Genomic DNA, 18,371 nt, shown 5'->3' on the forward strand with positions numbered 1-18,371 from the left:
GCAATGACGCAGCGCATATTGTCAGGCTTTTGCGATTTGACCTTTTTTGAAAGAGTTATTGCCCTTTTGTTTACTTTACATTTAAAATTGGTTTCTTCGCAATGACGCAGCTCATATTGTCAGGCTTTTGCGATTTGACCTTTTTTGAGAGTTATTGCCCTTTGTTTATTTTACATTTAAAATTGTCTACGGGCTTTCATGAAGGGATTCTTATAGGAAGAGTTATTGCCCTTTCTTAATTTTACGCATTTCTTATGTTCCTGAGAAACTACCCTTACCATTGATTGGCTTTCGTTACAAAAATGCCCCCATGGGGCGGGGGATATAGCTGTCTGTGACCGCTCTTGTTCAGTTGGCAAAGAATGGTTTGTGATCCTAAAATTTCAAAGTATTTTACTAAGGTTACTAGGTAACACGTCAAAATAATAATTCTTAAACATTCTATATACAAGACGATTGGAAGAACTATCAACAGTACTAGTCCAGTTTTGCAAGAATTCGTCATACAGTCTACTTTTAACAAATTATCAGGGTTATTGACTGAATGACTTTTAAGAAATCAGACAAACCAACAAAGTTTAGTGAATGCATTCAATGGTTCAATGTTAACAATTATAAAATGCAAACAAAGACATTGTTTTGAGGTGGACTATGTACCTCCACATGGTCTATGTATCAACAGATACATACAAGGTATAACAAACAACAATTTTGAGTAATTAACCTATCTAACGTACTAAATAATGCATTTATGGAAATGTTAATTACTGATAACAAGATTGTAACCGTGTATTAAAGAGCTGAAAACACAAAAATATAAAACGACGTGTGGGTCCTAAAATATTTACAGTGATCAACGATCGTCTCATAAGGTAGACCATGCATTCTGCACCTTTTTCAAATTAAACACGACACCCTATATAAGAACAACTGTTTTCGATATTTATTCATCCTTTTCGGTAAATTAAAACAATTGTGTTGATTTTGGGAGTGAGAGTGCATCTTGAGAGTGCATCTTTAATGCTAGAAGTGAACAATCTATTTAAAATGTGGTTCCGACGTCAATGTCTCTTTATACGATCAATGTAATATTGACCCTAGTCGCATATATCAACGTTTCCTTCTTCTGTCGAATAACATGTGGATTATGCTGATGTTTCAATATTTAAGAAATATTTGTTATAGCAAATGGTAGATTCCTTTGATAAAGACATAGGTAAATTAAAGTCCACACATTCATCCGTAGCAGACTCTGTCCTATGCGCGCGATTGCTTGATTTAGATGGCAGAACGGGCTACATTTCAAAACAATGCAAACAACATGTATATATTATAGTTGATTCACTACGATCCTTGTAAATGTTAATTCAATGGGAACAATGGTTTCACTTTCCCCCGCGCAAGTATTTAAAAAAATGAAAAAGAAAATAATAAAAAAACGTATTTTATTTGTTCATCCAATGTGAGAAACATTAATGGCATTGGCAATGACACATCTAAACCGTTTGGTATACTGGGGTTATTATTAAAACTGTATTTTTACCCGGGAGGTTGGATTCGTCTCCAGTGTGGGTTTTTCAGATTCGGATTTCACGAGGTGCTGGTATCGAAAATCTTTAAAAATTCATGGGAGTCAAATACCACATGCTGGATCCAAACGCAGTTCTTAAAACCCATTTATTATATATGTAAAATCACATAAAATACAAATGATTTCATAATATTAACATTTTGATGACGCCCTATTTTGTTTTATGACGTCATTGCAATACCACTTACATACGAATACAAATATGCTTTAGCTTTGGCTGGATTACAACCACCTGATCAATAACTTATAAACGTCAGTAGTACAGGGTGAGGAATCACGTGATTTCATAGGGGTTCAGCCATGGGCCATCACGGATCACAACCGATGTAAACAAACAAGTAAGTGACGTTAATTTCTAGATAACTTTTTTTGACAGAAAAGATACAAAAAATACATTTCTTAGTCTATTAAAATTTCAACTTGACGAAATTTTGTAGAACGTTGCAACGCTGAAAGTTTGGCCAAGGATTGCATTACTGAAATACATACGAATCTAAAATACTTTGTTAACACGTTTAGATGCAGACAATTACATAGCCTCGATTAGCTAAAAATGCATATAAAGGTCCTGCCGAGATTTGAACTCGGATCGCTGGATTCAAAGTCCAGAGTGCTAAACATTACAATACAGGACCACATATTGCAAGACAGACAGGGTGCTTCACAAGAAGGACATAATGCAAGGCAAAAAAGTCACATTGTCTCGGGCTATGAAGATATCTTAAATATTATAATGCACCAGTCAATTTATCCCCCCCCCCCCACACACACACAGGTCCGGGGAATAGCGGGGACTTTGACATTCGGTTCAGCAAATCCCAGGTAAAATATCCCTCCTGCGGGAACAAACTGTTGGTAAAATCCGCGCCAAATGCCCACGCACCCCGGGGAAATTCTAGGTTAGGTCCATTCCCGCTATTTTCGGCGCGATTTTGTAATTATATTATACACCCTTCCAAGAATCTTTAGCAAACACCCTAGTATATACAATTATTAATCCGTTTCATTCCAAATTTCACGTGTATTAGTGTGATGTTAGATATCAATAAAAAAGTTTAAGCCCCTAACCCCCGCACTGACCGTTCAAACGCGGTGACCCCATTATTTATTGGTAAAGATCTTTTGACGTATTTGTGGTTTTGTCTGCGTGGTTTCAACGGCGTTATATCATTTAAGTGCAGGTACATTCAATGAATTGTGCAATTTAGTGCATCTAACTGTGTGTTGTCTCTTCTCACTGTAATTGGAATAATAGATGAACTCCCTGTAAATAATTACACGATTAAAATTGAATTGAAAGTTGAATGAGTACTCGTAAACTAGCTAACTGACAGCCAACTCCTGTGTTCACTGACCCGCTCCAAGGGGGGTGGGGTGGTGGTACCAAGACATTATTCAATAAAGCTATGTCAGTGTATAATGTATAATTATATAATACACATGTTATTATAAATAGTAACATTTTACTATAGAAATTCGTTCCCGCAATAATGATTATCATCTCCGCCCGTGAGATTACCACGGCACGTCAGGGCGATTATGGCATAATTGCCCGACGAAGACAAAAAGTGCACACTGACGTCATTTTCACGAAAAAAAATGGCCGTCGTATACTTGGTAGGCAAAGATATAAACATCAAAAAGCTTTAAAGGGATTAAAATGGAACTGTCGGTGCAATGATAATGAAATTAGTTTTACCAATAATGACACCCTACGTGTTTCAGTAACGAGTACTACCCGAAACCGTACCGGATGTTTACATTCGGTAAAGGTCATAAAGCAGTGAGACAAGGAAATGTTTTGATGAAACGTTTTGATTTACTTTATTCGCTGAGAAATGTTAATTATTCCAGCGAAATGGCTAGGGTCATTCAAGCCGAATTTCTTATGATACTGCTCCTAGGCTTGATCGACCCTAGCTGTGCTCACCTATTGAAATGAAAATCAAAAACAGTCGATGTATAACAGGAGATATTTGAAGAAATGAAAAATTGCAAGCTTATTTTGATAACACATACAAAAAGGTTTGCTTTATTTTAATAACACATACAAAAAGGTTTGCTTTTTGATTTCTAGTCACTCGTTATGTTTGCAGCTAATGCCATTCTAGACCATTTTGATATATCTCAGTTTTAAGACTTTCATACTACATGCTAATAATATCCCGGAGCAACCTGTTTTCGACCGCCTAAGGATTATTTACATTTCAATCATAAAAAAGTGATTATAAAAGACAAATGTTTGTGTTAGCCATTTAAAGCAATCATTCATCTTTGAAAAAACAAAAACATCTGTTTCAATCGTCTGTTGTTTACATTACGCATCCAAAATGGTGGCTGTCACATGTTGTATTTGACCGAAATACAACCTGTTTTCGACCATGACCTTTAACCGTACTTCACAGCAAAAGTCTGTGCACAATATTTTTCATTTTTAATTTGTATAACTTGTTTTAACTGTTTTAAGTATTTTTTTTTTAAATTATTAAATGTGTACATATTTGCCATACAGTCACTTGATAGTCACTTATCACCACAAGAGGGGCAAAGAAATGCATCATCTCTTCTAATGGCTTTCACATGAGTACAAAATGATACATTCACCCATCATGGACCTGGTATCAATGGCCAAACTCTGAATGAGCCTCATATGACCTGCATAGGCTGCAATATGTATAATTTTATGATAACTGGAATTATAATTCAATATAGTTACCTGTAGATAAATTTCAATAATTTTAGAATAAGCAATATACCATATTTTGATGCGCTTTTAATGTTGTGCATTTAAGTTAGAAAACGATGGGGCATAGGTTTTAGGCTCTGAAATGATACATCTGGTAAACAAAAACAACATGATTTTAAAGAAGTATTTTACATGTAAAATCATTCTTAATGAAGGGTTTAATTCGGCATTAATTAAAAATGACTTATTGGTGTTGTTTCAAGTAAAACTAGTAAAAGTGTTTTAACACTAGCATTCCCATTCTTTTTCAAATGAAGTTTTCTGACAGTTCTACCGTTAAGGTTAAAAATTGAAGCTTATTTTACCGAAAGTGACGCAAAAAAGAAGTGTTTTACCTATTTTCAGGGGGCGATCGAAAATAGGTTGTGGTCGAAAATAGGCAATTATTCCTTCCACTGGGGCAATTTTCAAGCAAAAGCCATGGTCAACCATGTATTATTCTATAAGTAATACGCCTTGATGTGTTGCAACGTTGTATGCCACTCGTTCAGTGTCTGTTTGGGCTTCGTCTCATTTATTGGTTTAAACCCCCAGTAAATTTACATTTTACTGACCGTTCCAAGGAGGTAACTCACAATCCTTGATAAACATACTTAGTTTTTTTATATAGTATATATGCACAGTGTTGTTTGTGGAGTGTTGTGCTGTTGTTCCATGTTTCTGTTTGTGTTTTTTTTGGTGTTCTATGTCTTTTGCGTTAACCCTGTGTCATTAAACGGGGTTTATGTTTAAACTTTTGGCTACTGAGCTTGTTCCTGCAGTTTTTCAAATAAAAATGTATGCCTTTAAATAGGGTCTGAGTTAAGTTGTTGGCCACTCTGAATGGCCCTATAGCTTTTAACGACATTTACACAACAAATCTAGTGTTTACTTTATACATACATATATTATAAAACGGACCATTTCGTCTCATTTTGATAACTAGGAGCTTACGAACTTATAATAATGTTATGAACTGTGAAACCTAAATTTATTCGCTCCATTTCAGTCCATCATAGCAATATGTGGCACTCAACAAAACCAATATATAATAAAAAAGAAAATCGTCACGGGTGTGTGACTTCACCCAGAATGTCGTGTTCCAGTAGAAGGTCATAATGTCAATGAAATAACCTTCACAGTTATTTTCTGCTCTCCCCGAAAGATAGCAGTGAAAGAGTTATATCTGCTGTCTTATTTAATGCCACATAGCACCTTTTCTCGTCGTTCGGTAAACATGTCTAGATATAAAGTACTTCGTATGCACCCTTGACTTAAGATCCTCAACAAAGTTTATTCAACTTGTAACCCCGGCCTAGATTTAGGTCTCGCCCTTGGGCTAATTTGTTTTTCTTAGATTCAAATATCAAACGAATTTTAACTCTTGTATTGAGAAATGTTTAAGATTGTGTAGGGGAATTCCTCGATGAATGGATCCTGTTAGCATGTAAAAGCTTTTTGTAAAAGTCCATTTTTGTTTAAATTCGGAAGAAAATCATATTGAGCTGGCCCAATAGTTAGTTTCATTGAAACACAAGTAAAAATATAATTATAACTCCTCATTTATTAACCTTCTTAAATTCCTTTTTATGTTTCGTAAAAAATATTCATTTTTTAAAAATAATTCACAGCCATTAATGTGACCTGAGCCTAACGTTTCAATTCAGTCTATTTTAACCTAGAAATAAGACGCCCGACCCTTCTCTATACGAATATCGTCCTCTTTTACCTGTATACTCTCATTCATTGCTATCATTTCCGCACGAACACTTACGCCTTACCCTAACCTTCCCGTATTAACACTGACGCCTTACCCTATCCTTCCCTAACTCACACTGGCGCCTAACCATATCCTTTGAGTTCGAACACTGGCTATATACACTATCCTTCTCGTACTAGCACTAACGAAATACCATATCCTTCCCGTACTAACACTGACAAAATACCTTATCTTTCCCGTACTAACACTGACGAAATACCATATCCTTCCCGTACTCAGACTAACTACCTAAGGCTATCCTTTACGTGCTAACACTGACGCCTATACATTTCATTCCCGTACTAAGACTGACGCCTAACCATATCCTCCCCGTACTAAGACTGGCGCCTAACCCTATCCTTCCCGTACCAACACTGACGCCTAACCCTATCCTTCCCGTACTAACACTGGCGCCTAACCCTATCCTTCCCGTACTAACACTGACGCCTAACCCTATCCTTCCCGTACTAACACTGGCGCCTAACCCTATCCATCCCGTACTAACACTGGCGCCTAACCCTATCCTTCCCGTACTAACACTGACGCCTAACCCTATCCTTCCCGTACTAACACTGGCGCCTAACCCTATCCTTCCCGTACTAACACTGCGCCTTACCATATCCTTCCCGTACTAACACTGGCGCCTAACCCTATCCTTCCCGTACTAACACTGCGCCTAACCATATCCTTCCCGTACTAAGACTGGCGCCTAACCCTATCCTTCCCGTACCAACACTGACGTCTAACCCTATCCTTCCCGTACTAACACTGGCGCCTAACCCTATCCTTCCCGTACTAACACTGGCGCCTAACCATATCCTTCCCGTACTAACACTGACGCCTAACCCTATCCTTCCCGTACTAACACTGGCGCCTAACCCTATCCTTCCCGTACTAATACTGGCGCCTAACCCTATCCTTCCCGTACTAACACTGGCGCCTAACCCTATCCTTCCCGTACTAACACTGACGCCTAACCCTATCCTTCCCGTACTAACACTGACGCCTAACCCTATCCTTCCCGTACTAACACTGACGCCTAACCCTATCCTTCCCGTACTAACACTGGCGCCTAACCCTATCCTTCCCGTACTAACACTGACGCCTAACCCTATCCTTCCCGTACTAACACTGACGCCTAACCCTATCCTTCCCGTACTAACACTGGCGCCTAACCCTATCCTTCCCGTACTAACACTGGCGCCTAACCATATCCTTCCCGTACTAACACTGACGCCTAACCCTATCCTTCCCGTACTAACACTGGCGCCTAACCCTATCCTTCCCGTACTAACACTGGCGCCTAACCCTATCCTTCCCGTACTAACACTGGCGCCTAACCCTATCCTTCCCGTACTAACACTGGCGCCTAACCCTATCCTTCCCGTACTAACACTGGCGCCTAACCCTATCCTTCCCGTACTAACACTGACGCCTAACCCTATCCTTCCCGTACTAACACTGACGCCTAACCCTATCCTTCCCGTACTAACACTGGCGCCTAACCCTATCCTTCCCGTACTAACACTGGCGCCTAACCCTATCCTTCCCGTACTAACACTGACGCCTAACCCTATCCTTCCCGTACTAACACTGACGCCTAACCCTATCCTTCCCGTACTAACACTGGCGCCTTACCATATCCTTCCTGTACTAAGACTGACGCCTAACCCTATCCTTCCCGCACTTACACTGACGCCTAACCCTATCCTTCCCGCACTAACACTGACGACACGCCCTACCCTTCCCGTTCTAACACTGACTACGCATCCTACACAGTCCGTTCTAACACTGACGACACACCCTACCCTTCCCGTTCTAACACTGACGACACGCCCTACACAGTCCGTTCTAACACTGACGACACACCCTACCCTTCCCGGTCTTCCACTGACGACACGCCCTACCCTTCCCGGTCTTTCACTGACGACACGCCCTACCCTTCTCGGTCTTCCACTGACGACACGCCCTACCCTTCCCGGTCTTCCACTGACGGCACGCCCTACCCTTCTAGGTCTTCCACTGACGACCCGCCCTACCCTTCCCGTTCTAACACTGACGCCACACCCTACCCTTCCCGGTCTTCCACTGACGACACGCCCTACCCTTCCCGGTCTTTCACTGACGACACGCCCTACCCTTCTCGGTCTTCCACTGACGACACGCGCTACCCTTCCCGGTCTTTCACTGACGGCACGCCCTACCCTTCTAGGTCTTCCACTGACGACCCGCCGTACCCTTCCCGTTCTAACACTGACGACACGCCACGCCCTTCCCGGTCTTCCACTGACGACACGCCCAACCCTTCCCGGTCTTCCACTGACGACACGCCCTACCCTTCCCGGTCTTCCACTGACGACACGCCCTACCTTTCCGTTCTACTACTGACGTATAACCCTATCCCTCCCTTTAAGCCAACGTTTAACGTCTATAGCGCTTATTCCTCCCATTCACACATCTCCCTTTCACCCTCTCTCATAGATTCGCTTGTCACATTGGCAATACATTCTTCGTCTGGTTGACAGTTTTGCAACCTAAATGAGTGGCATAGATGACTATTACATAGGGTGAAAGGTTTTTAGATTTTATAAACATTGCCGTAGTTTGATGAAATTGTGATTGGAAGTTTTGTTTACATACTGGAGTTTCTTGTATTCTCTCTTTGACTGTTATCCTTATATGAGTTCTTATTGAAGGTTTCGACGCATTGCTAAACCTTAAAAACATGTGTTTGATATTGAAAAAACAATAATTAAAAAGGATTGTTATTTGATAAAACAATTTGTCTTCTCTCATTTTGTCACTTAAAGGTAAATTATTAATAACACAAAAAATAATTTTGAACTTAAGTTTCTTAATGAGACATTCTGGAAATATTTCAGCCCGGTACTCTATCTATACAACAAGGCATCAGTATTATACCAAACATAATTTCTTTTTCTCCATTGAAAAAAATGTCCATTGATGTACGTTTTCTAATATGTGTAAACAATAACTCTTCTCTTGGGAGGTCCAATGGTTTGATTTCCGCCTTTGATAAAGTCAGTGAACTGCGTTCATTATGACAATGAACAATATTTATCTTCTCTTCTACCTGTTTATTGATATAACGAGCGAAATCAAAAGGTTAATTGAAACGAGGACGTACTCTTCATCTTTTATAAAGGAGTAAATTCCAGTATCTTTTATAATCACACGAGCCTTAGCTTAACGAACACCACAGGACCTGATGTTACACCAATAGTTCAGTCTAAATTCAGCAACATAAAACAAACCCACAAACCCACTGGCCTTATAACATGGTGTTTTGAGTAATAATAATTTGTCTTCGAACCAGTTCCCGGAATCAAGAGGAAGCAAGAGGAGAAGAGGCGTATCAATCAAATAGTTAACGTGTTTGTTGCAGTACGTGTCTTTACCTCTGATACGAATTAGTACTGGCGTAATTCTCGCTTACCAGTGAGAAAACAACTCATAAGCAAGAACGATGATTATATTGTAACATATGACATATCTGTAACATTTACATAAGGTTGCAAACTACTGATAAATTTCCCTTTCATTTCAATGTAAACATACAACATTTCAGATTGGCGTTTACGTTTCCCGTATATGACACACATACATTTCCTCAAAATTCAGTTCAAACCCAATTGATTTAAACATTAAAAAAGGTATGTCGCGTTCTTCCTAAAACTTTTCAGTTTAGCACCGTTTTGTTCAAGGAATCCATGTTGCATCAGGCCGGAAAACAGCAAGTTAATTCTAGTTTTCAGCAAAAAAAACAACAACTACTTAATCTCTGAGATATTTATGATTTTTTCTCTCTGAGTGCAGGTATAGGGCTGAATTCAAAGTATAACCACTATAAAGTATGTGCATCACTTAGACACTAACACAATATCAATCAGAAGTAGCATTCTCAATCTTATATATAGAGAGAGGGCATCCTTGACCACATCATATTATTTGGGGTATAGCTACGTATCTAGATCAAATTAATTAAATGCCAAAAAGCTGATGCAATGACGCATATTTCTCTTTAACGCATAACAAAGTGAATCGAGGATGGTCTTCATAACTCATTAAATATCTCCAGAGGTTTCGGACTTCTTTGATCTGCCTCGTTTATATTTCAGTGATTATAAAGCGGGGGCAAAGCATATATGATGTTGAAAAAGAGCCATTTCTTAGTAGAATTTATACTATTTCATTTTTTTATTTATTGCAATCATACATTATGTCAGTTGAACATGACTACAAGGAAAGAAAAAAATCCCATTGCAATATACATTCAGCCAATTATCGGTGAGAGAATGTGTGGCATAAGAACCTTGGTGATTACGTGAACCACCCCGTTTTCAGCCTCGATGTCGTCATCGGTTATTTGAGCGGTATTGTCAAGTATTATATCGCCCGCTGCAATGACAATCAAATCATTTATGGATACATGGAAGGCGGTTACCTTGAATACGAATCAGTCCAATATTATGAGAGAATAACATATTAAGTAACATGTATATTTATGTTGAATGTCAATGCTCAGTAATTTAAGAACGCTGCCAATATATGTTACTATTTTCAGTTTACTGTTCCTATTTGAAATTTATAATCTCTCTGAATTATTTGGCAATTACGCTTCAAAATTCCTAAGAATTACTCCATGCATCACGGTTTGCATAACACAAAGTCTTACAATTTCTATCATCTATGTTCCTCAGTATGTGAGAATAGTTTCTCTATTAATAAACATAACTTGTAAATCTGTTTAGGCACCAATCAGTCATTAAATAGCTATGGTTGTGGAGATGGTAAATTACAAGAGCATGCATACCGTCGTTCGTTGTAACTGCAATGGAGTGGGCGGGAAGGGTGGTAGTTATACTGTGGCGTTTCACTATGGACGCCGAGTGGAGAGTCCCAGAATGCACGTGGTACTCTATTAACACTGAAACAGAAATCTCTGTCTAGCAGGTATCAAAAGAATCACGGAAATACGAATGAGAATTTACAAGTTCGTAGGTTCCACTATAAATAATGAAATAAGTGTTAGGCAAAGGATTATTTTTGAAAAAGTCGTGCTTTCATTTGAGATTTTTCACTTTCAAGGGTCAAGCGGATATGTCATTTTTACACATAAATACGCAAATTTGAGATAATTATGTAATGAAAACGATCATTTGTCATATTATTCCATTACAGTATGCCATATTGTCAGTAAAATCACGAAACATGCCTATATATATATATATAACAAATTTCATACTTCTATGGACAAATATAGCAACTTATAGTCATGGTGACCAGAAATCATACTTCTCAAATTTGTAGTGTCGTTACTTAAAGCGTCTAAGGTACCAGCCGGCAGGGCGTCAATGGCTGCATTGGAAGGAGCGAACACCGTGTACCGGTTCAGTCCGGCTGTATTAGCAAAAGTAATTGGATGTTGTAAAGATAACGTTTGTTTAAGAAATATTTACACCTTAACTTTAGGTAATTACTAAAATTTTCCGATGACAACAACATCTTCGGATATGTTCGGATCGCAAATCATCGCATACTTATATACATGTAAATTGAAAATTGTTTATCTTGTTATTGTTTGTATTGTATCAGCAGACCCAGAAATCCTAAATCAACATGTTAAAAAGTGTTAATTTATGAGATTTTAACTGTATTGTTGTCATTAGTGTTTCAATTTCACGTTTAAAAAGTATTTGAAATGATTGACTTTTTCCCGCGTTACTGTGACGTAATTTGATAAACTGTTTCCGGTTTGGATCGGGTCGTTCTATTTACAGAATGGACGAGAAAGAACTACTGTAAATATTTTGTTTAAGAAATTAAGTTTTTTTACAATTCTTGAATGATTTAATGAACTATTGGTGTGAATATAAGTATGAATTGCGTGAATGATGTCATGATCGGGAATATGTTAGCAGTTGGGCTGGTAAAAGCACGCGTGGAGTTCACATAAAAACGCGGGAACAATATATTCACTACAAAACTCTTTTTAACGTTAATTTGAAACGCTAATGATAACAACACATTTAACAAATCATAAATTAACACTTTTCAACATGTTGATTAAAGTTTTTCGTGGCCTGATGACACAAACAATCACAAGACTTAGATAAATTAATAAATTTATACTTAATCGCGATCATTCGAACATATCCGAAGATGTTATGTTCATCAGAAAACTTTCATATTGCCGTATGACCTTTAGTTTTAGAAATGGAAGTTGAGGTTTAAAAACTACTTTTTTAAAACTGGCGGTACTGCTATAAAAGCTTCAGTAACTTCAATAAAAGCAGTATGAAATTTATACAACTCGAATAAACAATATTTCTCATGCAAGTAACTCTGTCTACGAATGCACAATATGCGGAGACAATGTTTACGTACATCACTATCTTTGAGATACTTCTGTTTGGTTAATATCAAAGCTAAGCGGCTGTTTTTTGTCTATGTTACATTGGAAAAGAGGTAATTCAATAAAATATACTTGGGTTTGCATAGTTGGTGTCAAGTTTTGCCTGGCGAACTAGCTCCAGAAACTTGGAGGTCTGGTAGTCAGGGTTACCAAGAATGTCAATCACCGTGCCTTCTGGTACGTTCAACGCTGGGGACGATAAGGGTACATTAGGTACGCATAATCATACGACAGGATTACACAGTATACTTATATTGAAATGATTTCGGGTGAGACCACGTACGAATGATGTGGAACTTCAATAATCCATTTAAGGGAAATAATATTTAAGAAGTTCTTCTTAGTTTTAAACCCTACAGTGAAAACTACAGGAACAAGTCCAATAATCAACAATTTAAATCTATAACATGTAAGGGCCAAAAAGACACAGAACCAGAGACAAAAACGTACACATACCACACACAGACAACACGAGCATCACAATAGCTTCATCAATAGATCATTGGAACACCGCCTTGGAACGGTCAGTGAAGCACGAATGAAACAGTGTTATACAATCATATATCTCTTGTTAACCAGTTGCTTTTCGAAGATCATAGAAATTGGAGGATAGGAATTTATTTTCAAAATAACATCTGGGCCACTGTGTTTATGATGCTGATTATTATTTAGAAGGCGGTGTTTATGTTTATTAATATGTTTGGTGTTTATAATGTTGATAATACTGATTAATAACCAGTAACATGAAAATGTTACTTAATCAGTTCATCTACGGTCTGACCGGGGTGATATTCGACTTTTTACACCCATTTCGTAAGTATGCACGCTTGTGCGCGTTCATGTTTTCAGTATTTTATTTTGTTTGATTTAACTAAGTATTAAAACAAGATTAGCATTGGTTTCTAGTTTCTTACTTTTGTATATATCGATTTTAGATGTTAAATAAGTAATGTATAGTTTTATGTTTTTGTGTGTGCTATAGTCTCTATCAACTATCAAATATATATATATAAATTTCATGTTTTCGTTGTTATTGCGTGCCATGTTTAGAAGCAATACAGACATACTATCTGTTTGATGGTAAAACAATATTTCCATGTAGTTCGCAAGGAAAATGAATTCCGGCTATTTTCTGGTGTACTGAAAATTGCGTAAGGTGTATAGATTATATATGATGAGTATCGTCATTTCTGTACGAGTTGAGATATAATACTATATCATATCGTTTCTTTTTTCGTTAACTACTTATATATAACATACCAGAGTTTAGCAGGTAAATAATGCCATTGGTTGCATTAATGTCGGTCTTCACAGCTGTGGCTTGATTAAAATGGGTTCCTGTCTAAAACAAAGACACATGTATACGTAATTAACAATGAAGAACCAGCTTACATAACTAGCAGAACTATATCAACATATTTCCTTGATTAGAATAACTCAAAGGGTATAAATAAGTTTTATAGTTTTTTTTAAACGCTTTTAGAATACGTCTTAAGTTTATGCATTGACACCATTTACCTTAACAAGCGTGCATATGAAAAATTTCATCATGCACCTAACAATACTTCAATGATGTGTCTGAAACAATTTAAAATAAAAACCTACGGCACTGCGGTAGACTCTTATCACATGTCCATTAGTGCTGTTCAGAAAGAGATGGCGGCCGAAGGGGAAGGAATGGCTCTCATGAACGTCACTGATCACGTGGTATCGGATAATCTCATTAAGGTAATGCGCGTTTGCTGTCACGGAGGCAAGGTCGGCGTTGGGTATTTTAGCAATGGCTGCATTGGTTGGCACCAGTAATGTAAATGGGCCTGAAATAAATTCAGTTGAATTTTCATGATGTAACTGTCTTGAGACAGATAAATCTGGAAACGTAATGTTACTTGTTTATCTTTGATTCATAATTGTAGTCTAGTTGAAACTATAACAATGTGTTTAGAAATAACAAACACTAGTTTTAAACGTATATGTGGCTTTATATTATTGAAACAGCGCCTTTAATAACGCTACTAACGTATCGAACTGATGTTTGGAGTCATTATCTTTTGAATAGCGAACATTTTATTAAATATTTTGCTTCCTATAATATTATACGTATCGGTGATAAATTATCTTTTTAATGCAAGTTTTGATATTTACATGTATATATATTCATATTTGAAATATTTGAGGATTATGTGTATGATGGTTGATTATTCAATGAAACGCACCTGGGCCTTGCAGCACGCTCGCCAGTCCTGCCTGGTCCACTAAACCTTTGAACGTCGTCGCGTTCAACGACGTTAACATCGAATACAAGTCATCCGCGCCATAACAGACGGTAACGAACAATAGCGTTGTGAAAGTTAAGAAAAACGTCTTCATCTTATAAGTTATTCTTCACAATAAGAGTGTTTGTTATAGATATATAAATTATCTAGTTTATATAAACTCATTCGATGGGAATAGGCATATGTTTCATGGTTCAAGATAAGAAATCAAGTATGGGCTTTTAGTATTTGCCGCATATATAACATTTACATTAAATGTGACATATATAACATTTACATTAAATGTGAAAGGTCAAGCTTCGAGAGCAAATCTTTCTTTTGTAACGACATGATGAACTTTATACTTTAATATTATGCCGTTATTTGTTCGCATATATTATTAACACATTTGTTTTGGCTATTTTGTGTTATATACTAATGAAAATATTTTTGTAAAAGTCACTCGACACTCAACAAGTTTAATTATATTTGTCCAAACCACAGTTGTGTAAATATGTTAAGAATAAATATAGTCTGCGAGTGTAGTTTTCTCTAATGTAATGTTCGATACACAGTCAATTTCGAAAAAATAGACTCACTTCTGTATCACAGAAGATAAAACGTGTATAAGTGTATACACATCATTCAGTGTGTGTATACCACAATGTTAACTGCGTCATAAATGCTACGTCGGAAGGCAACATTTTGGTTCGAATGAAGACATTAAACAAAGATAACTTCACCATCTCTTCACCATTTAAAATGAAACATAGCACAGTACATACCGATGACGGAGCCCCGCCTTCGGTCTTTTACAAGAGTTTGATTGGGGGTTTAGTTTCTAGAAACACTTCGACAACCCTTTTCACAAAGTGGCCGTCTGACGGAGCACTCTCAAAACAATATTTTTGGAAACAGGTTTGTCGAAGCGTTTGATGAAATTAACCGCCTTATTAAACTCAGGTAATAACACGAAAGCGGGGCTCTTTAAGCGGCATGGACTGCCATTTGTTTAATTTAAAATGGTTTAGTAAAGAAAAGTTATCTTTGTTTTAATTCTTCATTTTAAGCAAAATGTTGCCATCCGACGTAGCATATACGACTTAATTTATCATGTGGTATACACACGATGTCATTGTTGTGTACTTTCACCATGGTTATCGTGAGCTATTGTCGTTTGGTTCATTGCTCCCAACAAAACATTATTTCCTTCTTTGATAACACACATAGCAACATGAAAACGAAGATAAAGAAGTTAAAATTATGATTGGTTTTGTGTGCGGAGATGATCTTTCAATTTCACGTTATTAGCATGAACACAAACAAAATGATTAAATTGCTATCAACTATATTTGTTTGCAAAAATCATCAGGTTTATTACGCCTACGTCGAAGCCAATCGATATTTGGCTATTTTTCTCAGAAATAACGTAATTAGATTGGACTTTATGTTGTCATTCAAAACGATCAGTCCGGGATTCGTACTTAATTTCAATCATATTCATATTACTATGATTAATGGAATCAAACATTGGCACCAGGCAATAGCGATTGAACAACTTACGTCAATCCCAAAACCCCGGTATGAAAATTAAAATATGTATAAAAAACTGAGTACATGTTATATGGGAAAGTTTTGTATCGGTAAGTGGAGGGCAAACAAAGGCATACTTATTTTTAAACATAAATATACAAATATGAAAGTCAAAAAGCGAATAAGCACAAACTATAATGGAGTGATTATTTTTTAATTAACTAAATTTGTTACACTTTGCACGAGCCACCTATCACTATATACTGTATATAGTTATAGGAACAGGACGTTATTCTTATTGTTACATTCACCATTACTTCGTAGATCGCCTCTACACCACGTTACGTGCGTACTATCCGTGATTCAATCATCAGCTATTAACCTTCAATACATTGGGCTCTTCCACGATAAAGACAATAGACCTTATTTGTGATGTTCTGAATGATCAATACCTTTCACCCATAAGTCAAAGGTACAGTTCGTCCTGTTGTATGTTCTTGTTTGGGTGTGAATAAAAAGACGAAAGCTATTTTTGAAAGGGCCAATCAAAGGGACCATATAACGGGAACATAACAATTGGGATTGTACCAGAACATATCCTAAAATAAACGAAATATTGTTTGCCATTTCGTTATTTTAACTGTAAAGCATTAAAGTTTACCGAGCTATATTCGTTTTTGCGTTCACATTTACAGCAGTAAATATTTAGCTTTTGCCACGTATTGAGCGTTCCCTTATTGAATTTGGGCATAAACCTGGATGTATCATGTACAATATATACCCTAGATACGCCATTAATTATAACAAGTTCGGGCAATGTGTTTTATCTTTTACCTCTTTCCGGTATCACCATACACACTACCTCTTGAATTGTATTTTTGTATAAAATAATAACCAACCTCGTGAAGATTTGGGTTTATTTCAGCAAGTTAAGTTACAAGCGGTAAATAATCAACGCAACATAAACATTCCTGCTGACTTTTTCATGTTATGAATAAATGTCAAAAGGAATGGCTCTTACGAAGGATACAAGGTTAAAATTGAAAGAAATGTGCAAACAAATGTTACTTCTACAATATGAGATTATAGAAGATCGCAGTAAATCTTTTAGCATTCACCAATCATTTAATATTTTTGCGTTTTCAGCTATTAAATACACGGTTACAATCTTGTTTTCAGTATTTAATATTTTCCATAAATGCATTATTTAGTAATTAATTAAAAGTTCATCACCCCAAATCTATGTTATACATGTGTATGAATTGATTTTGAATAAGAGTGTCACTTTAATCCTGTTATAAGGGCTTACTTACGAAGTTTCGAGAAATCGGGGCCTGATCCGGTCTGGGTTTTGGAGCTGAAGCGCGCACAATAATCTTTATGTACACTGTACTGGGGAAACAAACGGCCATAACTCTCTAAAAATACTCGAGCAAAAGCTTAACACGACTAGGTACCAAACACTTGAAGTGAAGAGAATGAAGAAAACGCATGCACATTATTGTGTTTAACAACGGACGGACAAGCTTAATCTAGCACACCGGATAGGCATTTTCGGTGAATTCAGCTCTGCTGGAAAATTTCACCTGGCACCCCCATGCCAGATGAGTCACGCGCTGTAACGTAATACTTTTTCTTTCTCTTATTATACACTTTATGTAACCATAATTATGAGGTTTCAATAGAAAAGCTCCATAAACATTAACTTTACAAAAAATATCTTCAAAACAAAATAACCCTTCAAAGACGCTTGATCAGGGTCACAGGGTTCAATGCAGTAGAGACACTTGTTTAGGGTCACATGGCTCAATGCAGTAGAGACACTTGTTTAGGGTCACAGGGCTCAAGGCAGTAGAGACACTTGTTTAGGGTCACAGGGCTCAAGGCAGTAGAGACACTTGTTTAGGGTCACATGGCTCAAGGCAGTAGAGACACTTGTTTAGGGTCACAGGGCTCAAGGCAGTAAAGACACTTGTTTAGGGTCACATGGCTCAATGCAGTAGAGACACTTGTTTAGGGTCACAGGGCTCAAGGCAGTAGAGACACTTGTTTAGGGTCACAGGGCTCAAGGC

The 18,371-nt window shown here is 37.2% G+C and overlaps 1 protein-coding gene across 1 annotated transcript; it reads right to left on the reverse strand.

Moving 5' to 3' along the window:
- Positions 1–10,269: 10,269 nt before the first annotated feature.
- On the reverse strand, positions 10,270–14,885 carry LOC128229143 (protein sll1483-like). The gene is made up of 7 exons (XM_052940858.1): positions 14,728–14,885; positions 14,117–14,328; positions 13,772–13,853; positions 12,584–12,700; positions 11,392–11,496; positions 10,910–11,023; positions 10,270–10,494 (listed from the first exon to the last, which is right to left on the reverse strand). Exons 1-7 carry the CDS (start codon positions 14,879–14,881, stop codon positions 10,370–10,372), a joined length of 909 nt encoding a protein of 302 aa, XP_052796818.1. The 5' UTR covers positions 14,882–14,885; the 3' UTR covers positions 10,270–10,369.
- Between the last annotated feature and the right edge of the window lie 3,486 nt (positions 14,886–18,371).

Source organism: Mya arenaria, chromosome 3, assembly GCF_026914265.1.
Source record: "Mya arenaria isolate MELC-2E11 chromosome 3, ASM2691426v1".
NCBI classification, from domain to species: Eukaryota; Metazoa; Mollusca; class Bivalvia; order Myida; family Myidae; genus Mya; species Mya arenaria.

Bases quoted from the DNA above. Each gene is read 5' to 3' on its own strand.
- LOC128229143 (XM_052940858.1), bottom strand. From the start codon at position 14,881: ATGAAGACGTTTTTCTTAACTTTCACAACGCTATTGTTCGTTACCGTC. The intron at 11,024-11,391 runs GTATGATTTCTG...TTTCTGTTTCAG, and splicing joins CGACACTACAAATTTGAGAA to TGTTAATAGAGTACCACGTG. The intron at 10,495-10,909 runs GTATGCATGCTC...TTGTCATTGCAG, and splicing joins TGCAGTTACAACGAACGACG to CGGGCGATATAATACTTGAC.